A 27,307-nucleotide genomic window follows, 5' to 3' on the forward strand; every position below is an offset into this window, starting at 1 on the left:
CGCTTGATCGAGATGACTTGAAAGATTACAGACCTATATCCAATCTTCCATTCTTATCTAAAATTCTTGAGAAAATAGTTGCTAATCAAATGTGTGAGCATTTACACAGCAATGACCTGTTTGAAGAGTTTCAGTCAGGTTTCAGAGCTCATTATAGCACTGAAACAGCTCTGCTGAAAGTCACTAATGATATTCTTATGGCCTCAGATAATGGACTTGTGCCTGTTCTGGTTCTGTTAGATCTCAGTCGACCATAATATTCTCTTAAAAAGGCTGGAATATGCTGTAGGGATCAGGGGAACAGCACTAGGCTGGTTTAAATCTTATCTGTCTCACAGATTCCAGTTTGTTCATGTAAATGATAAATCATCTTTAAACTCCAGGGTTAATTGTAGAGTACCACAGGGTTCAGTACGTGGGCCAATTCTCTTTACTATATATATGCTTCCAATAGGTCAAATTATCAGGCAGCATGGGATAAATTTTCACTGTTACGCTGATGATACTCAGGTTTACTTATCCATAAATCCTGATAAGCCCAACCAGTTAGATAGACTACAAGCATGTCTTGAAGATATAAAAACTTGGATGACTTTACATTTTTTGGTTCTAAATTCAGACAAGACAGAAGTTGTCGTCTTTGGACTGGAGTCTTTAAAAACAAAAACTGCTTAGTCAATCACTTAACCTGGATGGCATTAAATTGACCGCTGGTAATAAAGTAAAAAACCTTGGTGTTATTTTTGACCAGGACATGTCATTTAAATCCTATATTAAACAGGTTTCTAGGATTTCCTTCTTTCACCTGCGGAACATTGCCAAAATTAGAAATATTCTATCCAGGATTGATGCTGAAAAACTAGTCCATGCATTTGTTACTTCAAGGCTGGACTATTGTAATTCTTTACTATCAGGATGTTCACAAAATGCAGTTAAAAGCCTTCAGCTGATTCAGAATGCTGCAGCAAGAGTTCTGATGAAAATTAAAACGAGAGATCATATTTCTCCTTTTTTAGCTTGCCTTCATTGGCTCCCTGTTAAATCCAGAATAGAATTTAAAATTATCCTCCTCACATATAAAGCCCTTAATGATCTAGCTACATCATACATCAGAGATCTGATTGTTCCATATGTTCCTAACAGGGCACTTCGTTCTCAGACTGCAGGTTTACTGGTGGTTCCTAGAGTCTCTAGAAGTAGAATGGGAGGCAGATCCTTTAGTTATCAGGCTCCTCTCCTGTTGAACCAGCTCCCGGTTTTGGTCCGTGAGGCAGACACCCTGTCTACTTTTAAGGCTAGGCTTAAAACTTTCCTTTTTGATAAATCTTATAGTTCGAGTGGCTTAGCCTTCCTCCCTCCCTGTTGGTTGGAGTAAGGGGGAGTCAGGTTTAGCCTAAACCGGCTCAGTTATGGTTGAGGTGCAAACACACCCTCCATTTCTGCTACCTGTATGACCCCATCTCTTCTCCAATGGTTATAATCAGTCTGACAGAGAGAGGTATCCCAATCCTTGTGGTTTTTCGTATAACAATGACCATCAGTGAGACCCTTTGTGGGGTTCCTTGAGACGACATTGTTGTAAATAAGCGCCGTTTAACTAAACAATCTGAACTGAAACTATCTGTGTAGTTATGCTGCTATAGGATTAGGCTGCTGGAGGACATAACGACCACTTTCCGCCTCTTCGCTACATTCTCACACTACTCTCCAATTTTGCATTATTTGCTGTTATTTCAGCTTTTAACCTTGTTCTCTCTATTCTCTTCCTAGAATCTACACCTGGCCTGGCTCTGTGTCTACCTGTGACACCTTTCTGGAGAGGGGAATCGTCCGAGCTTCTGCTGGCAACAACTTAATGCTCACCCTCTACCGATGATCCACATAGCCCTGTCTTTTAGTGTTTAACCCTTTCTCTCTCCTAGACATGGAAATTGACTGAACTTTTACTGTAACTAATTATATGTGCTCTCTTTCAGACTCAAACCTTGAAAACTGGCTCAGAGTTTATCTGTTATTTCTTTCTAGGTGAAATGACTAAAGGAGCTACATCCATCAACATTTACTTTTCCTTCCCATAGAAACTACTCCTGGATCAGTGCGTCTGTGTTCTTTTTGTGTCTCTGCTCTGTTCTCTCAAACCCCCGGTCGGTCGTGGCAGATGGCCGCTCACACTGAGCCTGGTTCTGCTGGAGGTTTCTTCCTGTTAAAAGGGAGTTTTTCCTCTCCGCTGTTGCTACATGCATGCTCAGTATGAGGGATTGCTGCAAAGTCAACGCCAGTCACTGTCCACTGTCTCTACATGCTCATCTGGGAGGAGGCAATGCTGCAAGTCACTGACTGGATGCAATCGGCTGGGTTTGCTTAGATAGAAAAACTTTTTATCCAATTTGAATAAAAAGCTAACTCCGACTGCACTGTTCAATTGTTAGGATTAATTGGAATGTATGTACCTGACTGTTGTGAAGTGCCTTGAGACAACATGTGTTGTGAATTGGCGCTATATAAATAAAACTCAATTGAATTGAATGGTTTTATCTAGTCTTTTTTTTCCTTTTTATTTATGCAAGCAAGGCGAGTATAAACTTCAATGTGCAGACAGACATTGAAAGATATGCCGTAGTTTGAAGAGTATGACGCTCATAGACACTTTAAAATAGCTATGCTGCTTAATTAAAGGGGTGATAAATGAAATACTGATTTTCTAAGATGTTTGTTCAATTTCTACTGATGGATCTTTCCAATTCCATATTAAAATATATTGTAATCTATTTGCCAGGACGTATTGATAAACATTTGGAATTTCCTATCCTGCTAAATGTTTAGCCTTTTGTAAAGTTTTAAAACTTATGCATGGAACTTTAGATGTGCACAAAAAATGGATATGATATAATTTAAGCTTTTGAATCAAGTCTGAGGTGATATAGCTGGGTTCATAAAGAAGATATAGTTTATTTTAGGGAGGACGTTTTTGTTGCTAGGAAGACATAGGGAATGAAAATGAGCATTGTTCATCTGATAGACAGATCACAATGTTGGATAATGGTAGATGTCTTGCTGTGTAACTTTATCATTACACAGATGCCTCAGATGTATTATAATCTGATGGCTAATCCTGAAATCTTTATTCATATTTGGATGTTGGTGATGTCTAAAAAAATCACACTCATCTAGAACCCACTTTCAAGCTACCTCCAACGCAACGTAGGCTACCGTTGTTTTGCTGAGTGAAGAGGCACTCAATAATCTCGACAAGAACTATCACACATTTTAGTAGGCATTCAGTTTCATTAAAACACTCAAATTTTGTGCTATTAGATTTCAGGCTCGAAAATTATCACCCAAGTTATAAAACACTTGTGTTCCTTATTATTTGGCCAGCAAAAGATTCAAACCTTTATGCTGGGTAGACATTTGACAGCTCAGTTAGACTAGAGTCAAGATCTTAAACATTGTTACTCTTTCCAAATAGTGTTTTAATTTGAGCTTACCATAAAAGCAACAGTATAAAGCACCATAACCTGATGCCCCGTCAGTTATCTTAATTTTGTTTTCTAGTGAGAAGGTAAATTTGAATAAAAAAATATACTGCTGTTATCTTGTTGCTGATAAAACTCAAAGGTAATGCATTACCTCTACTTAACAGCTTTTTTTTAGGAATATGGCTTACCCTGAAGAAAGAAAAGCTTCACCTTCACCTTGTCCAGATAGGTTCACAACACTATGTTTGGCTTTAAGCTCACTGAGAGTGAGTTTGACCCCCCTGGACCTCTGCAGTATCGTTGAGTTCTGCCTGAGGATATCAGACAGTGTATGATATGAGCCAGATGGGGCACTGACATTTAGCTAACAAAGAGCATGGTAACCTAACCCCTAAGGGTTTTGTAGGTGAGTCGATTGCAAGTCATGTTACAGTGTCAGATGAGCTGCTGACATTTTTGGTTTTTATCATCATCACACCCACAGTTACTCTCAATCCTTCCCTACAAAAAGCCAACCCTACATCGACTGGCCTCTCAGTGCATTTACAATAAATCACAAGATCAAGCAAGTGCTATAAACAGGGGATCGATGTTGCCTTGAGTTTTCAAAACACTTTCACAACCTTTTATGAGAGTGGTGCTGTTATTTCACTGGGTTGGGCTATATATCCACCATGATCTTTAATGATGGTTATTTTTGTCAAATCTTGAAAAACCAGACTGAATTTAAAACTCTTAGTAAAAGTTTGAGTTTTATATGGGTTTATATAGGACCCTCTTATGTTTATAAGTTGTTAGAACAAGGAACGTCCAGAACATAAAGTATAGTGGAGCCTGAAGACCAGGGGATGTATGTATATATATATGTATGTATATATATATATATATATATATATATATATATAAAATCAGACAATCTAAATGCAGGTTTTTTTTATTAATTTTGTATTTTTAGCATGTTCCAGTGTGTTTTGTATTCTCTTAATGCTGGACGAGTAAATTTAAGTTATGAAATTATGTAATGAAAAAATCTAGACACTGTAAGTGTTCATTTTTTATGTAACTCACTCATTTTTTTCTCTTAAAGCCAATAAACTGTCTCAGTTGCTTTGATTTACTGGTTACTAATTATGCTACATGTTTGGGCTAAATTCCAACAGGACAATTGGAAATAAAAATTATTTTAAAAAAATAGTCCCTATCTCATTACGTGAACTATGACATGCAGGGTTTTATGCAGTCAATGATCAGACCACATAGGAACAATAGGGGTTACTAAATCACAACAAAATTACTAACTACAAAACAGTAGCATTTAACGAACTACACACAATACTTAAAAGTCACAAAGGTTCAAATACCAAAGAATATCCCCTGCCTCCCCATTGGCAGAAACAGGGATATGGCTCAATTAGCCCTTCCTGCATTTAGTTGCTTTTGAGCCCTTGACAAAAACTTCTGCTGTGCCAAAGTTTCCCTAAGAGCATGAAAAGTGAGCAGGAATGAAACAGTCAAGAATAATCAAACTACAAACCAATGATGACAAATAAATTCCTGAAATCTGATTTTAACTAAATGTACCTTTACAAATAGAACCAGTGTATTTAAAACAGTCAATAACTTATACCACAGAAAAATGTATCATTATTTGTGTTTGTAGGAATTGAGAAAATAATAATTAATATACAATCTATAAGAAATTTTAGGGGTAATTGTTGACATAAAATGCTAATTAATGTCACTGTTAGTAAAATAACCCTCAGAAGCATAGTTGCCTAACAAGATGCAGAGCTATATCAAGAAAATCATATGATTACCTAGTTGCTCAATTTAGGGTCACCCCACATCCCAGTATAGCTTGTATGTTTAAAGTAATACAAATCAAGGTCTGACATGTACCCTAATCCTAAATCGATGGAAACCTGGAGGAAATACAATGGAAAGCTAAGCCCCTGCACAACCTGTCGTCATCGTCATCATCTCCCGCTTTATCCGGGACCGGGTCACGGGGGCAGCAGACTCAGCAGAGACGCCCAGACGTCCCTCTCCCCAGACACCTCTTCCAGCTCTTCCGGGGGGAGCCCCCAAGGCGTTCCCAGGCCAGCCGAGAGGCATAGTCCCTCCAGCGTGTCCTGGGCCGTCCCCTGGGCCTCCTCCTGGTGGGACGTGCCTGGAACACCTCCCGAGGAAGGCATCCAGGAGGCATCCGGTATAGATGCCTGAGCCATCTCAACTGGCTCCTCTCGATGTGGAGTAAATGGACCAGTAAATGGAGAGCTTTGCTTTTTGGTTCAGCTCTCTCTTCACCACAATGGACCGGCACAGCGCCATCCATTACTGCGGCACCTGTACTGATCCATTTGTCGACCTCCCGCTCCATTCTTCCCCCGCTCGTGAACAGGAACTCCCCTCCAACCTGAAGAGGACAAGCCACCTTTTTCTGGTCGAGAACCATGGCCTCGGACTTGGAGGAGCTGATCCTCATCCCAGCCACTTCACACTCGGCTGCGAACCGCCCCAGCACATGCTGTAGGTCTTGGCTAGAGGGGGCCAGCAGGACCACGTCATCTGCAAATGAAGAGACAAAATCCACTGGTCCCCAAACCAGACGCCCTTGGCTCTGCCTAGAAATCCTGTCCATGAAAGTTATGAACAGGACCAGTGACAAAGGGCAGCCCTGCTGGAGTCCAACATGCACCGGGAACAGGTTTGACTTAGTGCCAGCAATGCAAACCAAACTCCTGCTTTGCTTGTACACAGACCGGATGGCCCCTAGTAAAGGGCCCCCGATTCCATACTCCTGGAGCACCCCCCACAGGGCATCACGAGGGACACAGTCAAATGCTTTCTCCAGGTCCACAAAACACATGTGGACTGGTTGGGCAAACTCCCGTGAACTCTCGAGTACCCTGTAGAGGCTATAGAGCTGGTGCAGTGTTCCATGGCCGGGACGAACACCACACTGCTCCTCTTGAAGCCGAGGTTCTACTATTGGCCGGACTCTCCTCTGCAATACCCTGGCGTAGGCCTTACCAGGGAGGCTGAGGAGTGTGATCCCCCTGTAGTTGGAACACACCCTCTGGTCACCCTTCTTATGAAGGGGAACAACCACCCCAGTCTGCCAGTCCAGAGGCACTGTTCCCGACTGCCACGCAATGTTGAAGAGGCGTGTCAACCATGACAACCCCACAACATCTTGAGACTTGAGGTACTCAGGGCGGATCTCATCCACCCCTGAAGCCCTGCCACCGCGGAGCTTTTTAACAACCTCGGTGACTTCAGCCTGGGTTATGAAAGAGTCCAGCCCCGAGTCCCCAGCCTCTGTTTCCACCACGGAATGCGTGATGGCAGGATTGAGGAGATCCTCGAAGTACTCCTTCCACTGCCCGATAATGTCCTCGGTTGAGGTCAGCAGCCTCCCACCCCCATTATAAACAGTGTTGGCGAAGCACTGCTTCCCCCTCCTGAGGTGCCCTGCCACCGCGGAGCTTTTTAACAACCTCGGTGACTTCAGCCTGAGTGATGAAAGAGTCCCACCAGGTGGTGATCAGTGGACAGCTCAGCCCCTCTCTTCACCCGAGTGTCCAAACCATGCGGCCGAAGGTCTGATGATACAACAACAAAGTTGATCATTGACCTCCTGCCTATGGTGTCCTGGTGCCAAGTGCACTGATGGACACCCTTATGTTTGAACATGATGTTCATTATGGACAATCCGTGATTAGCACAGATGTCCAATAACAAAACACCACTCGGATTCAGATCGGGGAGGCCATTCCTCCCGATTACATCTCTCCAGGTGTCACTGTCGTTTCTCACGTGGGCGTTGAAGTCCCCCAGCAGAATAATGGAGTCCCCGGGAGGGGCACTATCCAGCACCCCCGACAGGGATGCCAAGAAGGCCGGGTACTCGGCACTACCACTCGGCCCGTAGGCCGAAATGACAGTCAGAGACCTGTCCCCAACCCTACGGCGCAGGGATGCGACCCTCTCATCCACTGGGGTAAACCCCAACACGAGACGGCTGAGCTGGGGGGCAACAAGCAAACCCACCCCAGCCCGCTGCCTCTCCCCGTGGGCCACTCCAGAGTAGAAGAGAGTCCAGCCCCTCTCGAGGAGATGGGTTCCAGAGCCCACGTTGGAGGCGAGGCCGACTATTTCTAGTCGATATCTCTCGACCTCCGGCACAAGCTCCGCCTCCTTCCCCCCCAACGAGGTGACATTCCACGTCCCTAGAGCCAGCCTAAGCATCCTCTTTGCACCGGTCCCTCATGGTTCCCCTTTCAGGTGGTGGGCCTACTGGGGGATGGCCTCACGTCTCTCGTTCGGGCTTGACCCAGCGAGGAGCAACCCAGCCACTAGGCACTCTCCGACGAGTCCCAACCCCAGGCCTGGCTCCAGGGTGGGACCCTGGCTCCGCCATACCGGGCATCGTCACCTGCCTCGATTTAGTACTCGTCATGAGGGGTTCTTGAACCACTCTTTGTCTGACCCGTCACCTAGAGCCTGTTTGCCATGGGAGACCCTACCAGGGGCATTTAAGCCCCAGACAACATAGCCTCTAGGTCATACAGGCTCGAATGATCCTAGAGTCTAGGATCATTCGAGCACTCAAACCCCTCCATCACGTTAAGGTGGCATTTCAAGGAGGGGCTGCACAGCATGTATCAAATTGAAAAATGTATTTTTTTTATTTTTTTATTTAATACATGCTGCACAGCATGTATCAAATTGAAAAAAACGTGGCAAATATTCCTATGTATCCTATATTCCTAAAACAGGACCCAATGTGGAGCCAGTGCAAATGCACCCTAGACAATGAGAACCACATAATAGCAGGCTGTAAGACGCAGGCAGGCAAAGTGTGCATGTAGTGTCATTAGCACACAGCATGAATGGTGTGTAGGTGGAAATCCTGAACACTTCCAATTGTGGTGGGAAGTGCCGGGGTTAAACTAAGAGATCACTGGAGCACTCAGGGCAGTGACCCACAAACTAAGAGAGGAACATCAGCAGGCCTTGTGAACAACCTCAAAAATCTCTGTCAAAAAGCACACAATCCTGGGACTTCCTGGGTGTGATAATTGTGGTTTGCAGTTAAAATTACTAATGGTGATGGGCTGTATGGTGATTTCAGAAGTAGAAGCTTCTGTATGAATACATAGATCATTGAAACACTGGAAGTTCAAACCTATTTTCATCCTATTTCAACCTATTATTCTCTCAACATGTATACAGTCCATAGGTTTAAGAAAAGATAAACCCTTTTGTATCTTGAAATGTAGTTATTTAACTCCTACTATTGCCTCATTTACATACAAATTGTTGCTGATGTTAAAGTATTAACATAAAAATCACACCTATACTCACACTATATTGCAATATCTAGGGATAAGTGCATCATCCCTCATTGTCCTATTACTTTGCCATTTCCTCCTAGGCATGTGCTGACATACAGACTTTGTTCCACAAAGCAACAGCTGAATAATTTCCATTGACTTCGTGGTGCATTGGACACCAGAGGCAGATTCATAAAAGGAAAGATCCAAGGCATTAATTCACGTGATTTCATTAAAGACGGATGATTGCATTACGCCCATTTGTTACATGGTAGCTGTGGTTTTTATGCTGTGTGTGTGTCACTCTGATGCGTAATATGATTTATGGGATTTCCAAGCTTAGTTTGTCACATAATAAACTAGAAAATGGTGTGTCTTTTGTGTTTACATTTTGTGAGAATGTTGGCCACAGAGGTTTGGAATCATTTGGAGTTCTCTGTCACTGCATGAGGATGGTACATGCCTGACAACTATTGTCGGATCTTTTATTTCAGCAGTGATGAAGAGTGGTATTTCTCAAACACTGCCAGTATGTCTTATGGGATGTAATATTCCCATGTGAAACTGCCCATTAAAATCACAATTAACCTGCCCATTAAAATCACAATTAAATATATTCAAGAGTGTGTTGAAAGCCTGCACGATAGGAAATTTGAATATGTAACCAATAAAACTTCATATAATAATAACATCAACCTTCACAATTACCCTTGCCTTGTACTGATTACAGACAATTTGTATCAGAGACAGGTAGATATATCACAGTCTTTCATCAAGTATTAGTTGCAGCTGATTATGGAGAAGCAGTGCATCACAACTCCTTGCACAGTTCTCCCCATAGGCCCAATTGAGTGTTAGATGATTCTATCATTGTTTGTTTAGCCTTGATTACACCTGGGATAAAGGCTTCAATTAAAGTGAGAGCCATAATGATCTTGTCTCAAATGCCAGCCGTGTATGATGGCCTGCCCCTTACAGAAAAATCGCTAGCGCTCACAGCTGTGCATTCTGCAATATCCTTCTTCTTTTTTTTTTTTTTAAGGACTTATGTCAGGGCATCTGAGAGAAGGAGGCCATGTGTAACACCAAACATCATAAATACTTAATCATAAACTTTCTTTGGAGAGACATCTGGGAGGAAAAACAGAAAGTTAGTCATTTAAAGCTACTAGAAAAAAGATATTTACTTGTTCTGTGTTTATATCACACAGCGCCTCAGGGTAACAACAGTACCAAAGCCTGATTAACATGCTGACAACAACGGCTGAAAAGGTGTTTGTGTGTGTCTGTATGTGTGGGTGTGTGGTGGAGAGGAAGAGTGCTCTTGAACGTTTCTCATTTGTTTCTCTTGTTTACCTGTAGGGTATCGCACCAGAGCAGAGGCATGAATTGCTCGTTATTGACAAATCACCCAAAGTGGGCAGCTGCATTAGCTCAGCTTTTAAAATTGCTCACTTTACTTTGATTGCTTCATCATTACTTTCACAAAAAGTTTAGCAGAATAATTAATGGTATATGTTTATCTTTAGGTTTTTGGGTATCAAGGACAAAGATTAACTAAGAAACTACGATTTTTTTTCCCATAATTAACATTTAGTTTATTGTCAGATGTATTTTTTCAGTGTGTCTGAAATAATAGGGTTATGGGGAGCTGTGTCTGTAGCACTGGTGGCAGGCAAGAACCTGATTAGGCCACACAGGAAGTGTGCTTTTCATCTTTTATTTCCTCAGGTTGCATCAGTGTGACTTGTCAGTGACACATCCTTCCTTTTTGAGAACACATAGGCTCTATTCCAATATTTCCCACCTGTCAATTTATTTCTTTTTTTGCAATAACGTCATTGTCGACTTGACACCCAGCAGATAACTGCCAATCTACCTTCACCTGACACCTAGTGGAGCTGTAATGTAACCCTCTTTTTGCTTCTCCAATGTCATTGTTAATATAAGCAAAGCTATACTTCACATTTAATTGTCATTGTGAGAGCAAGAGTCATGTGAATCTATCATCGTTCTGAAAACAGCTGTAGACTGACTTTTTGTAACATTGTCTTGGTTTAATGTCACCATCAATGGAAATAACAGTTTTGTCCCCCAGTGTGTTGCATGTTCTTTTCTATGTGAAGAGCAAAGTTTATGGATTTGTTCAGTATAATCGTCTGTTATTCTTGAGAAATAAGATTAAAAATCAAATCAAAGTTAGATAATGAGAGTGATTTCCACATATTATTTCCTTACAAGGCTGGTAAAATATGATTTAATTGAATTAGTCTGAATTTAAATCAAACCAGTTAATTGTATTTTTATTGTAATGCAATCTGTATTCAACATAACATTATTTCTCTGGGATCATTCAACAGCCAAGCTGACATGCATACTCATCTCCCACTTTATTAGACACATCTTTTCAATTGCTTATTTACTTAATTAGTAAATTAGCTAATCACATGGCAGCAATATTACAAATTTATGCATCACTATGTTATGAAGACAACTTTCTGAGGTCCAAGCTAAAAACAGAATGGGTAAGAAATTAGATTAAATGAATTTGAACAAGGCATGCTTGTTGTTTGTAGAGAGGCTGTTCTGAGTATTTTAGAAAGTGCTGATCTACTGGGATTCTGAGCCACAGCTATCAACTCAGGTGTACAGAGTGGTCTGAAAAAGAGAAAATGTCTGGTGATTAGCAGTTGTGTGTATGAAAGTGTCTTGTTGGGGTCAGGTCAGAGGAGATAGGGCAGACTAGTTTGAGATTATAAAGGCAACCTCAAATACCCACTCACTATAATCAAGATATGACATCCATCCATCCATCCATCCATCGTCTTCCCGTTATCCAAGATTGGGTCACAGGAACAAAGAATCCAGGAGGAAACCCCCGACATCCATCTCCCCAGTGTTATCCTGTAGCTCATTCTGGGGATCCCAAGGCTTCTCAAGGCTAGACGGGATTTATAGTCTGTCCACCGAGTTCTAGGTCTCCCCCAGGGTCTCCTCCAAGTGGCACATGTATCCGAGAACTCAATCTTTAGGTCATGATCCATATCTCATGACCATAGGTGAGGGTCGGACAGTAGATGGACTGGTAAATTGAGAGCTTTGCTTTGTGGCTCAGCTCTTTTTACAGCACCTGCATTACTCCAGATAAAGTCTTGACTGACCCTCAACCCAGAGGGGAAGTTCCTGTTTTTCTGGTCAAGAACCATGGCCTCAGGAGTTGACTCTCATCCCAGCTGCTTCCCATTCCCATCCAGTGTTTATATGGCAACAATTCACAACAAATGTAATCTCAAGGCAGTTTAGAAAAACAGTCAGTTCAATTCAGTCATACAGGCAGATTCTGGGGGGGTCTGGTAGACTCTGTCTCCTCTTCTGCCTGCTGCTTCCTTTGTTCTCCTTTAGATGGCGGCAGAGCATGGTTACTGGAGGTGTGATAGGTGTTTCCCATCATGCCTCATCTTCTGAGGAGTACTGCTGTCAGTACTTCGGCGCCTGAGTGTTAGCCTGCAGTGGTAAACTCTAGCCCTCTGAAGCTTTTGTAAACTCTTTCTAGAAAGAATCGTACCTTTGTTTGTGCTCCTCCTCAGGTTACATATGTGCACTGGATTCCACTCCAGTTCACCATCTGGTTCCAGGCCTCCTTCACAGATTCAGACACCCTCTTGGGACAAGATTACAGCTGACAGCGTTCTGGCTCCTCTCTCACCAAATACAAGAAAGCAAACCCTGCTCACCCTCCACCGTGCTCACCATCAAACCCCATCCTGTGTCGCTCTGATCACCCTCCTGGAACCCACTAACCTCCAACAAGCAGCTTGTAATACCGGGACAAGATCATCCATCACAGACGAACTCTTCATTCCCGGACCCACCTCATTTCGGTTTATCCACTCATCACCTGTAAGCACAATATCCCATCAATACCTTCATAATACCTCAGATTTATTCTAACCTTCCTGTCCTCCTCCCTGCACAGTTGATGTGTTCCTGGTTCCAGATTCCTCATATCTTAATCTCACCAGTTACAATAAATCTTGTACACCTTCTCCTGTCTCCTGAGTGTGTTCTGCATGTGGGTCAAAGCGGCAGCTAAAACCATGACAGAACACTCTGGCCAATCTGACCCAGCAGAACCACTCAGGCGGGTCATTTCAGATTTTGGACGCCAGATCCAATCACATGACTCCACTCTGCACGCATTAATGGACCAACAAAGAAACACAAACCAACGACTCGAACAAATGGAATCTCTCCTACAACATGCTGTCACCAGCCAACCCTCCTCTACCCCAGGTGGCGCTGCTGTGTCTGCGGTCTCACAGCAGCTCTCTCACTCCCGTGACGTCACTTCCCCTAACCCGGAGAAGTTCTCGGGTGAGGTTGGTAACTGTGGAGGTTTCCTCCTTCAGTGTTCACTAGTTTTCAATCGTTCACCTCACTAATTTCCGCATAATGTAAAGATTTAATTCATTCTTGGTCTGCTAACGCGTAAAGCTTTAAGATGGGCAGAAGCCCGCTTCACTGATTATAACCAGTTTGGTTGTACTTACAATGAATTTGTGCAAGAAATTAAGCAAACCTTCTCAACTGAAACAGATCACGTAGCCTGCTGTCTGTGGTCACTGAAAAATCAATCCGTTTCAGAGTTTTCGATAGAGTTTCGTACGTTAGCAGCTGCTTCAGGTTGGGATTCCAGTGCCCTTAAGGCTGCATTTTTTCAGTCCTTAAATTAATCTTTAAAGGTTAAACTAGCTCTCAGAGATGAATCTAAGACTCTAAATGAATTAATCGCTCTTGCTACCAGAATAGATAATAGAGGGAAAGAAGAACGGCTAGACTAGAGAGACCTGCTGTGAGACCTCAGTTACCCGCAAGTAACCCAAACCCTTCCCGGCCACTTTCCAGCCCATCCATTCCTGAACCAGAACCAATGCAGATCAGATGCACTCGCCTTACCCCCGAGGAATGACAATGTCGTAGGGAGGCTAACCAATGCATCTACTGTGGTTCCGCAGATCATTACATTGCCTTATGTCCAGTCTGGCCAAAAGAGAGGGTCCGCCAGCTGTGAGGGAAGAGCTGACGGACCATCACCCCAATTCTACGTCCTCTCTTTTCACCATGCCAGCTACAATTATATTTAACAATGACTATCTCAGTGTTTCCACTCTAATCGACTGAGGTTGTGAGCAAAATGTAATTGACCAGAATCTTGTCTCCCAAGCCCAGATCGAAACAGAGCCCCTTCCTACACCTCACCTTGTTTCTGCCATTGATGGGAGTGTCTTTCAGAGAATCACCCACCAGACTAAACCCATTGAACTGGTCATATCGGGTAATCACAGGGAACATATTTCTTTTTTTTATTTTCCCATTTCTCAGTCATCTGTTGTCCTAGGCTTCAATTGTTTACAACAGCATAATCCCCATTTATACTGTTCTAATCTTCATATCGACTCCTGGTCCACCAACTGTCTCTCTTCCTGTTTACAGTCTGCAGTTCCTACCAGGGCCAGTCCATCTACCTCTGCTGAAGCTGATCCTATCGATCTCTCTCTGGTACCTGAGGAGTACCTTGATTTGAGACATGTTTTCAGCAAAACCAAGGCGCTATCTTTACCTCCACATACCTCCCATACGATTGTGCAATAGATCTCCTTCCTGGAGCTCCCCTACCATCCAGTAGACTATATAACATCTCTCATCCCAAACGTGAAACCATGGAGAACTACATAAACGAATGATTGGCCGCTGGAATCTTCCACCACTCCTCCTCACTTCTGGGGACAGGCTTCTTCTTCGTGGGCAAAAAAGATGGGTCCCTCCATCCCTGTATTGATTACAGATGGTTAAACCAGAACACAGTGAAGAACAAGTTTCTTCTCCCTCATTTCATCAGCGTTAAAACCACTCCATGACTCAACCATATTCACCAAGCTCGACCTCCGTATTGCATATCATCTGGTCAGAATCTGCCAGAGGGGCAAGTGGAAGACCGCCTTCGAGACACCTATAGGTCACTTTGAATACCTAGTAATGCCTTTTGGTCTTTGTAACGCTTCAGCAATTATTCAGTCCCTAGTTAATGATGTTCTCCGAGATTTCCTCAATGTCTTTGTTTTTTGTCCCTTGATGACATACTCATATATTCCAGGAACCCCCATAACACACTCAACACGTCCGTTTGGTCCTCCAGCGTCTTCTGGAGAACAGACTGTTCGTCAAAGCAGAAAAATGTGAGATTCACAAACCGTCATTAACATTTTTAGAATTCATCTTTGAGGGTGGGCAGGTTTATTCCGCACCGGACAAAGTCAAAGCAGTCCTCAAATGGCCCGTTCCAGTTTTGCAAACTTTTACCGCAGATTCATACGTAACTACAGTCAAACACCTGCCCCATTAACTGCACTCACATCTACCAAGACCACATTCACAAGCCAATTCCGCCTTCCTCGCCCTCAAACAGAAATTCTCTAAGCTCCCATTCTCATTCACCCAGACCCATCACAACAGTTCAAAACTGATACCTCAGACAATGGGGTGGGTGCCATGCTGTCCCAACAATCTAGCTCAGATGAAAAACGTCACCCTTGTGCCTTTTTTTCTCTGAGATTATCCAGCCCTGAGATGAATTATAATGTGGGGGATTGAGAACTTCTGGCCATCAAGCTGGCCCTTAAGGAGTGGCACCACTGGCTGGAGGTTGCGGAACATCCTTTGCTGGTCTGGACTGACCACTTTTATATCTCCAGTCGGCCAAACGCCTGAGCTCTCGACAGTCCCGTTGGTCTCTGTACTTCTCCCGGTTTAACCATTCCATTTCTTTTTGCCCAGGCTCCAGAAACACTAAATCAGATGCACTCTCAAGACAGTTCTCATCTGATGATGCTAAGGAACCTGCCACCATCTTACCCCCCAGTTGCATCATAGGGTCCCTCACATGGGAGATTGAGGACCTTGTACACCAAGCTCAACAGACTGAACCAGATCCAGGAACTGGTCCACCCAACAGAACCTATGTTCCGTTCTCTGTCCGCTCCCACCTGATCCACTGGTTTCATTGTGCCAAGTTTTCTGCCCATCCTGGTTCAAGCCAAACCATTGCATTATTTCCAGACGCTTTTGGTGGCCATCCCTTCACAAGGATGTGAAAGAATATGTGCTCGGTTGTTCCATCTGCGCTCGCAACAAATCATCCATAACCCACCTGCTGATCTTCTGCAGCCTCTCATCATACCCAAACGACCCTGGTCTCACATAGCTCTAGATTTCATCAATGGAGTCCCAGTGTCTCAAGGTATGACCATCATCTTCACTATTGTTGAACATTTTTCTAAAGCCTGCCATCTTGTTCCCCTCAGAAAACTACCATCTGCCCTTCAGGCTGCTCAATTACTGGTGAAACACGTATTCAGACTCCATAGAATCCCCCAGGACAGTCAGACCGCAGTTCATATCACAGGTTTTGAAAAAGTTCTGTTCAGCACTCAATGCTAAGGTTTCTCTAACATCTGGTCACCACCCACGGTCAAACAGTCAGCATGAATCAGGAACTGGAATCGACCCTCAGATTCCTCACCTCCACGAACCCATCAGATTGGAGTACGTTTCTACGCTGGGTAGAATATGCTCATAATTCACATGTCACAGGTCTGTCCCCCTTTGAAGGCTCTCTGGGTTATCAACCACCCATTTTTCCCTCAGACAAGAAAGACATCTTGGTAACATCGATCCACCATCACTTCCACCGCTCTAAACACATTTGGTCTAACACGATCAGAGCACTCCAACGCACTGCTGAACAGAACCAAAAGTATGCTGACAGAAAACGTAAAACTGCACCACAATACTCACCAGGTCAAAGAGTTTGGATCTCATCCCTTGACATCCCTTTTAAGTCTATGTCAAAGAAACTTGCTCCTCACTTCATTGGTCCTTATGAAATCGAGCCACTCATTAGCACTACTGCAGTCCACCTCTGTTTACCATCTAACCTTTGCATCCACCAAACCTTCCACATCTCCCAGATCAAACCGGTCCTTCCCAGCACTTTATGCCCTCCTGCCAAACCCCCTCTGCCCACCTGGGACTTTGAGGAGCACCCAGTCCACTCAGTCCAACGCATCATGGACTCCCATCGGCAGGGTCGTGGATGGCAGTACCTCATCGACTGGGAGGGCTATGGTCCTGAGGACTCTTCTTGAGTGCCCTGCTCTTTTATTTGTGATCCTTCCCTGATCACTGATTACCAATCTTCTCTTTCTTCCACTTCTTCTGGGCTGCCAGGCGGCAGGGGGTTGATTTCAAGGTCTGGGAGACTGTCTCCTCTTTTGCCTGCTGCTTCCTTTGTTCTCCTTTAGATGCCGCCAGAGCATGGTTGCGGGAGGTTGTGACAGGTATTTCCCATCAAGCCTCATCTTTTGAGCAGTATAAGTGAAGCCTGCTGTCAGTATTTCGGCACCTGAGTGTAAACCTGCAGTGGTAAACTCTAGCCCCCTGAAGCCTTTGTAAACTCTTCCTAGAAAGAATCTTACCTTTCTTTATGCTCCTCCTCAGGTTGCATATGTGCACTGGATTCCACTCCAGTTCACCATCTGGTTCCAAGCCTCCTTCACAGATTCAGACAAGATTCCACCTGACAGCATTCTGGCTCCTCTCTCACCAAATACTAGTAAGCAAACCCTGCTCACCCTCCACCACGCTCACCATTAAACCCCATCCTGCGTTGCTCTGATTACCCTCCTGGAACTCACTTACCTCCAGAAAGTAGCTTGTAATCCCAGATCAAGATCATCACCCCCCCCCCCCCCCCCCCCCCCCCAGGGGTTCATCCACTCATCACCTGTAAGCACAAGATCCCATTAATACCTTCATAATATCTCAGATTTATTCTAATCTTCCTGTCCTCCTCCCTGAACGGTGTGTTCCTGGTTCCGGATTCTTGATTCATACAATATATCTTGTAAACCTTCTCTTGTCTCCTGAGTGTGTTCTGCATGTCAAAGTCAATTGTATACATTCCAAATTGATCCTAGTTATCAAACAATCCTATCAAGTACAGTTTATTGTTCAAATTGGGTAAATGGTTCTCTGTCTAAGGAAACCCAGCAGTTTGCATCAAGTTACCAACTTGCAGCTTTCACTCCTTCTGTACGAACATGTAGCGATAGATGACATATTCAGTTCTGATTTTTGGGGCATTGAAATATCAGATTTATGGAACTATAGAAGAACTCTGCAATCAAACATGTTTTTTTTTTTTCACATTTTTGACCAAGGTACTAAAAATCTCAGGGATATTTTGCAGCTACAGTTTAACCATGTTCTGATTGACTTTCACTGCATTAAAGTAAAGATGATTTGGTCTTATATATTTTGTTAGGAAACCTACAGTGAAGCAAAATCCATACAGATGGAAATATTTGTCATTGCTCTCAGTAAGGCTCGCTCTCCTTTTCTTGTTTTTCCCTCTTTCTTCCTGACAAATGTGTGCCATACTTAGACCCCACAAGCAGTATTATATGAATCACCAACTAAAGATTTATTTCTTCCATTACCACACGCCCTTAGTGTCTTAATATCAGTAGTTTTGAACCTGCACCAGAGCAATGAAAAAAGGACACAATGGCCTTATTTTGTTTCCCTGTGCTCATACAGTTTCCTATCGTAAAGCAGAACCGTGAGATGAAAACTTGAATTTGTTCTTCACAGACGTGCTTTCCCTTCCTCCCTCTTTCTGCATCCCTTGTTGTCACAGCATGCTTGGAAAATGCGACTGACAGGTTTGTGTTTCCGCTAACACATTTGCCCTTTGCATATATAAATCTGATTCTCTACGGTATGCAGAGTGACGCTTTTAAATGTGACAGGTATCAGTGTCGGGATCAGCTCATCTGAGGGCATGGCGCTGCTCGCTTCTCTTTGCTAATTCTGTTAAGCTACTGGGACTCCTAATAAGGAACAACGGTGCCTTGATGTTTGGCCCTCTGGCGTCTGTGGTTTATTTGTGGGCGGCATGTGAAGACAGACATGCAAATCTATGCGCACACATACGCACACAGCTAGAAAAACATGAATTTTCTCTCTCTTTCATTCGGTGACACAAACACACAGTTCCACAGAGCCACAGGCATTAAAGGAGGCAAAGAGATTCTGGAGCAGTCATTACAATTTTCAGCAAAATTAGGGCCTATAATTTACCTGGACTAAACGCACACTTTTGGTAAGTGCCAAAGCGACCTGCATTCCACTGCTCCAATTCTCTCTCCTCGTCTCTTATTCCTCCTCATGCTTGCCCCTTCTTGGCCCAGATTGTAATTGTCTCCTGAAAGAGCACACAGTGAATAAAGCTAATGCAATATTTTCTCTGGAGTTCATCTTGTGATGCAGTGCTCTGCTTGGCTGGTGGGAGAGAACAAGGTTTTTGAAATTGAACTTGGGGGTTGAATGGATGAAAAATGGCTTTTCTGAAATAGTTTTCAAGGTTGAAATTTGATAAAAAGGACACATTTTCACATCCGAGGTCCATTTTTTTGTAGAAAATATACATCACCTAAATATGGATTTTACTTTTTCATTTGCTGCTTTTTAAGGTTTGCAAGCCCCTTCTCTGACAGTGTGTCTTTGATTTTGCCTCTCTCCAACTCCATCTTCTGTTTTGGGAGAGTTCCTCTCACCTCCATCAGCTCCTCGCTCTCACCAAAGCTGCCCCTGAACAGCCTCTGTGACATCTTCTTCAACGTTTCCTTTGCTCCTTTCTTTGTATCAGCCCTCCTCTTCACTACCTGCCATCATTTTTCTCTCATCTCTAAGTGCTCCTTTCCCCTCTCCACCATCCAAGTCAGCTTTCCACCACTGTCTCTCTGGTGTAGTGATGGTCACCATGGCAACTGTCAGGCAAATAAAGGGTGGCACATAGGACTGCTTTTGGGTGAGGTAAGGAAGCATCTGAAAGGTTTTTGGCATCGACATGCTATGGCATTGCTTTATCAGACAGCACTGACAGCTCTCTCTCACACTTGCGCCAATACAATGTGTGTGTGGAGAACACAGAAATATAGCTTCAACATAGAGCATGAATGCACATACACCTACATTCTCACGCACTCACACATGCTTAGTAGGCACAAAGAAGCTCTCAGTACAAGAGCATTACAGCTGAGAGGCTTACCATTGGAAAAGAGGTTTTAAAACTACCTGTGGATTCTCATACAAAAAGAATGAATTAATGTGAAATTGGCTATGATGGAGACAGAGATGTGCTATGTAATTTTAATAAGTTAAACTGCATCAAAACATAGACTGAATTTCTATAGATGGAACAAAGTAAAGACTTAACAAATTGCTTACTATAAGTACTGTACTAAAAACGTATGGCTGATGTTTACTTATTTTTGATTGTCATCTGCCAAACAGAATGTTCCTATTGTTATATTATCAGATCTCCCTATACATGTGCAAGACAATGAATTAGAATATGATCAAAAAGCTCATTTATTATAAATATTCAAACTAAAAAAAAACATTTTTTGAGGCTTGAGTAGTTGAAAACATATTTCAAAAGAGAAATAAAAAAAAATATTATTTTAGGACAGAAATGTCAATCTATAGAAAAGCATGTCCATGTTATGTACAGTATGCACTCAATACTTGGGGCTCCTTTTGCATGAATTACTGCATCAGAGTGGTGTATCGTGAATGCAATAAGCCTGTGGCTCGGCTGAGGTCTTAAGAAGCCCAGGTTGATTTAACAGCATAATTTAGATCTTTGGTATTTTTGGGTCTGGTGTCTCATCTCTTTCTCTGGATGATGCTTAATGGATTTTCTAAGGGGTTTAGGTCAAGCCATGTAGATGTCCAATCCACCACAGTGATGCCATGGTAATTAGTACAGGTATTAACAATTGGCCTCCACCTGAAATGAGGACTTAGGAGACAAGATGCTTCCAACAATATCGTGGGTTGGATTGGAATTATTTATTTATTGAACAGGGATGCAAGTAACCGTACCATACACACACACAGTTAGAAAACATGTTTTCCCAGTCAAAGGAATGGGTAGAATTTTAACCTTTATTATCCCCACCCCTTCTTCCTGCATCATCTACACCATGCCTTTTTTTTTCTATATAATATAATCATGATTTCAGAAATGATGTATATACAGTACATAGTATATTGTTTGAATATTAAACATATAAATATATATTAGTATATATTTAAAATTGCCCAATATACTTGCAGACAGAAATAAATGGAGATGTTTTAACACACACACACACACACACACACACACAGACACAGACACACATATATAGTAAAATAAATAAATAAAAATCTGAATGAGTCTTTGTATGATGGCTCAAAAATAGTCCATGCCATGTGAATCTCCCCTTCGTTTAAAAGCACTTTAATTTACAATCCTCCCAAGGCTGTGGTTATTGCTTTATGCACCTTTTTCTACCACACATTTTTCTTTTATTCAACCTTTTACTAAAATGTTACATACAACACGCTATGAACAGCCAACATCTTTTTCTAAAAATACCTTTTTCTGGCCCCCAAGGGATTCATGCAATTGTCTTGACACCCACTTCCTCCTCCCACACATATGCAACACCACACAGCAGTAGGGTCTTGGGGTGTGGGACAATGGCCATTGGGGGAGCAACATCCAGTGCCCGTCCTCTGCTATATATGGCCCAGTCCTGCACCTCACTTTTCATATATTATAGACTGGGCTTTGAGGTTGGCGGAGACTCTGCTGTCAACAAGCAGTGGGGTCTCATACACCCCAGCCACAACCCCAGTTTTAATGCACTTTAGACATAAACATCTGCATTCATCACAACACTTCGCATTACCTTAGAAACACACACAAACACCACAGGGTGGGGTGTGCTCGAGAGGCACAGCGTTGTCCCCTGGCTCCTGTTGCAGAGCCTGTGCCAGTTCGGGGGGACTAGGGGTGTGATGATAATGTGGGGGTCTCTGATGTGCCTTGAGGGGGCCCAGCAGGGTGCTGCCCACTTTGGTAGGGTGTTATCTGTATGGCTCCCAGAGGTGTGTCGAGCTGGTTGAGGTCCGCACGGCCTGCTGTAGGTTAGGGTGGGAATCCTTCCCTCTAGACTTCTTGGGGACTGGCCCTCCAGCATGAAATACAATGTGCCTCTCCTACCTTTGTCCCTCTGGGTTCCGACTGCGGCGGTGAGCTGGTGCCTGCCTGATGTGTTGGGGTCTCCGGGAGGGTCTCCCCGGCTTGGTGCTGGGTGATCTTGTTGCTGGGGGTTGGTGTGGGCCTGGACCATCAAAGGGACCTGTTCTCAGGCTGGCCTTTGTAGAGCAAAACGGCTCTGGCAACCATCTGCTTTATATGGTATGCCTGAAATAGTCATAGTGTGGATGTTGGACCAAATTGCAGATCAAGGCGAGGGAGCCACAAGGTGAGTGATCTAGTTTCTTTAATATTAAATAAAAGACTTACAAGCGAACACAATACAAGATCGTGGAGACAATGGGTATGGAGCAGGCAGCAAACAGGGTAGTTAACAGGAGGAACCAGTGGAGAGTGATGACAACTAGAAAGAATAAATACTGAGGGAGAGTGGAGAATGGACCAGTGAACCAAGGGAGCTAATTAGATAGAAATCAGAAGCAACTGGTGGAAAGGAGACTGAAATATACTGAGGGAGAGTGACTAACACAAATGAGCAGGGAGCGCAGGGAGGTAACAGAAAACATCAAAGTGAACATGAACAGGGAGGAATAAGATCTATAAGGAAATATAAACTAACTCATCTAACAGGAATCAAGAAAGTAATCTAAACACAATTGATGTTTAGAATGAGCAATCTAACATGAGCTAAAATAACAGAAAACTGAAGAATATGAGAGGAAACAGACTATAATCTCAAACTCAAAACAAAACACCAGCAGATCATGACAGAAACGCAGTGACCCACGCATTAAAAATAATAAAAACAGAAAAAAGAATAAAATGACCTTTTGTGGCTTACTTGCCAAGTGGAGGGTGTAAATGACTTGGCAGTTAAACTCGATCAGCAGTCTTCCCCACAATTGGAAACATGTAAGACTTTTGAATTTAAAGTACTTTATAGCCTCATTAAAATTTTGACAGAAACTGAATTTTGAGGTTTCATTAACTGTAAGCCAAAAGCATCAAAAATAATAAAGATTTCAAATATATCACTGTAATGAATAACATAATAAGGAATTTCACTTTTTGAATTCCATAACTGAAATCAATTATCAGAGGGTTTGTTCCATGAAAGAAGAAGTCAAAATGTCAGGAAGATATGCAAAAAATGTATTTGTTGGTAATTGGAAAGAGAGACAAAAATAGTAAGGAAGTTTGAAGAAATTACCTGCAGGATAACTGTTATGATTCTGGCACGTCTGCTCTACCCTGTCTCCCTGGCTGCAATCAGCAGATTAGATACACCTGGTGGCTGCTGCTGTGCAGTGCAATCTGTGGCATGCCATACACCTGTGTCTTCCCTGATATATACCGACTCGGATTATTCAGCCTGGAGTCACTTCTTACCTGTGCTGTTGAGATCACCGCCTGCCACCCACTGAGGTTTCCCCTCTGGGTTTCAAGTTCCACTCAAGACAAAAGCAGTGATTCCTGGAAGCTGTGAGGAATGTTACCTGTGTGACGTTTTCCTGTGGCTGAATAAACCTTTTAAACTTTCAGTACTGTGTCTGGCTGAATTTTGGATCCGCCTTTTTCTGATTCATAGCAGAAAAATCTGGCCAAGAATGGACCCATCACCAGCACAACAGTGGCACACCCACGTTGAGGAGGACCTTTCCTGGTTGGTTTCTGGCTTGGAGGAAATAATTTCCACATTACGTTCTGGCAATCTTGTCTCCGAGCCGCCACCGTCACAAAAGGGGCCACACCTATCTCCGCCTGAGATGTTCAGGGTAGACCCAGACCAGTGTCGAGCTTTCCTAACTCAGTGTGAAATTCATTTTGAGCTTCAGCCGTTATCCTTTCCCACTGAACGTTCTACGGTGGTTTTTGTTATATCTCTGCTGGCAGGAAGGGCGAAGCAGTGGGGGACAGCTGAATGGCAGAACAGGTCTGCATCTTGTACCATCTATGAAACTTTTTCCAAGGAACTCATTTGAGTTTTTAACCCTGTTCTTCAAAGTCGTGAAGCCGCAAGAGGCTTACTGTCCCTCAAACAGGGTGATCAATCTGTCTCGTCTTATATAATTGACTTTCATTTGTTGGCCCCAGATAGCCGTTGGAATGAGACAGCACAGATGGATGCTTTTATGCAAGGACTAAACGCAGACATCAAGGATGAGTTAGCAACCCGTGACTACCCCTCTTCCCTGAAACAACTTGAGGACCTGGCTGCTCGCATTGACATTCGGCTGGCAGAGAGAGTGAGGGGGAAGCGACATGAGGAGGGTCGCTCCTCATTAACTCAGGGTCCTGCACTCTGGCATGAGAGAAGGAGTCGGTCACCTCTCACTGAGGAAAATGAGGATTGTGAGTCCAAGCAGTTGGGCAGAACCAAGATTACCCCTGAAGAGAAGGATCGTCGGAGAAGATTCAAGCTCTGTTTTTATTGTGGAGAGAAGGGACATTTAGCACTCAGGTGTCCATTAAAAAGGACAGGCTCAGCAGAGGAAGGGAGTTTTCTACTGAGCCGAAGTCAGCTACCTGCCTCCTCCTTATTGTTTCCTGCTCCTTTGCGAACCTCTTCCATGTCTCTCCAGGGGGGCCGTGTTTATTGATTTAGGAGCAGACACTGAATTTATGGGTGAAGCATTCGCCATTAAGAACAACATAAAGCTCATTCCATCAGCTGACACACGTAAAGTGCTAGCATTGGATGGTCACAGCATGAACAATTCACACCTCAGGACGGAGGAGATTACTTTAACAGTTGGAGGTAATCATCAAGAAAAAGTAACTTTCATGATCATTAATTCACCTGAACTTCCTGTAGTCCTAGGGGCCTCCTGGTTGCAGAAACACAACCCTCACATCGACTGGAAGAAAAAATAAGTTTTGGGTTGGTCTGAGTCATGTTCCGCTGACTGTCTTTTGTCTGCTGCTACAGAGGTCAGTGTGGAGAATGAGGTTTAGGAGACCTATCCGGATTTATCCAAGGTACCTCAAGAATACCATGATCTAAAGGACGTATTTAATAAGATTAAGGCCAAGAACGCTCTGGCTCATGCTGTTCATTCGGCTCGTCATGACTGTGATCTGCTCAGAGAGCAGTATGAGGAGGAGCAGGAGGCCAAAGCTGAGCTGCAGCGTGCTATGTCCAAGGCTAACAGTGAGGTGGCTCAGTGGAGAACCATGTATGAAACTGATGCCATTCAGCGCACTGAGGATCTCGAGGAGGCCAAGAAAAAGCTTGCCCAGCGTCTTCAGGATGCGGAAGAGTCCATCGAGGACGTGAATGTGAAATGTGCCTCTCTGGAGAAGACCAAACAGAGGCTACAGGGTGAAGTGGAGGTCTTGATGATTGACGTGGAGAGAGCTAATGCTCTGGCTGCAAACCTGGACAAGAAGCAGAGGAACTTTGACAAGGTTCTTGCAGAGTGGAACCAGAAGTATGAAGAGAGTCAGGTTGAGCTGGAAGGAGCTCTGAAGGAGGCGCGTGCTTTGAACACAGAGATGTTCAAAATGAAAAACTCCTATGAAGAAGCTCTGGGCCACCTGGAGACCCTGAAGAGGGAGAACAAGAATCTGCAACAGGAAATAAGTGATTTGACTGAGCATATTAGTGAAACAGGAAAGACAATTCATGAACTGGAGAAGGGTAAGAAAACTGCAGAGAATGAGGTCAGGAGCGGGAACGATGCCCTAAGGTGCCAAAGAATATGGAGAAAGGCCAGGAGGTCGATGATCAGAATGTCACTGATTCAGTCAAGAAGGGCCTGCCCCTAAGTACCAGGTGGGGCAGAAAGTTTGGCTCTCCGCCAAGGACCTACCATTAAGGATAGAATCCCGGAAGGTGGCGCCCCGATTTGTTAGACCTTTCCCAATTTCCAAGATCTTCAACCCTGTCGCTGTATGGCTGAGATTACCTAACTCTATGAGGATTCACCCCACATTCCATTTCTCATGTCAAGCACTTCGTGGAGCACCGACTTGGGCCCACCTCCGGGCCCCCTCCACCCACACGGGTCATTGATGGTGGTCCAGTGTTCTCGGTCTGGCGCATTCTCAGGTCCAGGCGAAGAGGACGTGGATTGCAATACCTGGTTGACTGGGAGGACCTAATTCGTGAGTTTCACCGTCTCCATCCTGATCAGCCTCGTGGTCCGTCAGGAGCCGGACCTTAAAGAGGGGGCACTGTTATAATTCTGGCACGTCTGCTCTACCCTGTCTCCCTGGCTGCAAACAGCAGATTAGATGCACCTGGTGGCTGCTGCTGTGCAGTGCAATCTGTGGCATGCCCTACACCTGTGTCTTCCCTGATATATACCAACTCTGACAAGCAGACAGTACCAGATTTTTGAAAGCATTCGTGTGAGTAGATATCCAGCGCTCCTTCCTGTCTGATCATTGTTCTTGACCTTGCCTTTCCTTTTGGATTTATGCCTCTGCCTGCTCCCTGTCGGACCATTTGGATTTTGGTTGTCGACCTTGTTTCCTGCATCTGGTTTATGCCTCTGTTTGCCCCTTGCCTGACGCCTCTTGTTCCGATCGTTGACCCTGTTTCTGTCCTTGGATTATTATTTTTATTTTATTTTATTTTTTTAAGATATTTTTTCAGCATTGTGGCCTTTATTTTTCCATTTTTTGACAGTAGGTAGACAGGAAAGAGGGTTAGAGAGAGGGGGAGACATTCGGTAAATGTCGCTGGGTCCAGGACTCAAACTATGGACAGCCGCCATTTGAGGACTGCAGCCTCTGTATATGGCCGCGTGCTTTCGCCCCTACACCGCCAGCGCCACCCCCTGTCCTTGGATTATTGAGCCAGCTGTGGAGATCACCGCCTGCCGCCCACTGAGGTTTCCCCTCTGGGTTTCAAGTTCCACTCAAGACAATAGCAGTGATTCCTGGAAGCTGTGAGGAGTGTTACCTGTGTGACGTTTTCTTGTGGCTGAATAAACCTTTTAAACTTTCAGTACTGAGTCTGGCTGAATCTTGGGTCCGCCTTTTTCTGATTCATAGCAATAACTTGAATTGGGCAAGCATAGTTATTCACACAAGTGGGTAAATGGCAGCTGATAGGTACTGGGGAGGTAGGTGGTCCAACAACGTGCCAGACATGTTAATAGGTAATTTTTCAGCCAGTCAAGCACTTATAATCCATAATTCCATCCTCATGCCATCCATCTGAATATATCAGGAGCCCGTTTTTATTAACCTTGAAGACCCATGTGTTAGTGCACTGTGAATATGCAGTATTTGCAAATGTACTCAGATGCACACACACAGCTGAAATTCAATTGCACTATCTAAGCCTAATGACTGGAGTTTGTTGC

General features: G+C 43.8%; 1 protein-coding gene across 1 annotated transcript; it reads left to right on the plus strand.

The window, feature by feature from the left end:
* The first annotated feature begins 22,195 nt into the window (after window positions 1–22,195).
* LOC124868971 (myosin heavy chain, fast skeletal muscle-like) lies at window positions 22,196–26,158 on the plus strand. The gene is made up of 3 exons (XM_047366642.1): window positions 22,196–22,260; window positions 25,079–25,655; window positions 25,946–26,158. The coding sequence occupies exons 1-3, from the start codon at window positions 22,196–22,198 to the stop codon at window positions 26,156–26,158; spliced, it is 855 nt and encodes a 284-aa protein (XP_047222598.1).
* Window positions 26,159–27,307: the final 1,149 nt, after the last annotated feature.

The sequence above is a fragment of the Girardinichthys multiradiatus genome, chromosome 5 (genome assembly GCF_021462225.1).
Source record: "Girardinichthys multiradiatus isolate DD_20200921_A chromosome 5, DD_fGirMul_XY1, whole genome shotgun sequence".
Taxonomy (NCBI): Eukaryota; Metazoa; Chordata; class Actinopteri; order Cyprinodontiformes; family Goodeidae; genus Girardinichthys; species Girardinichthys multiradiatus.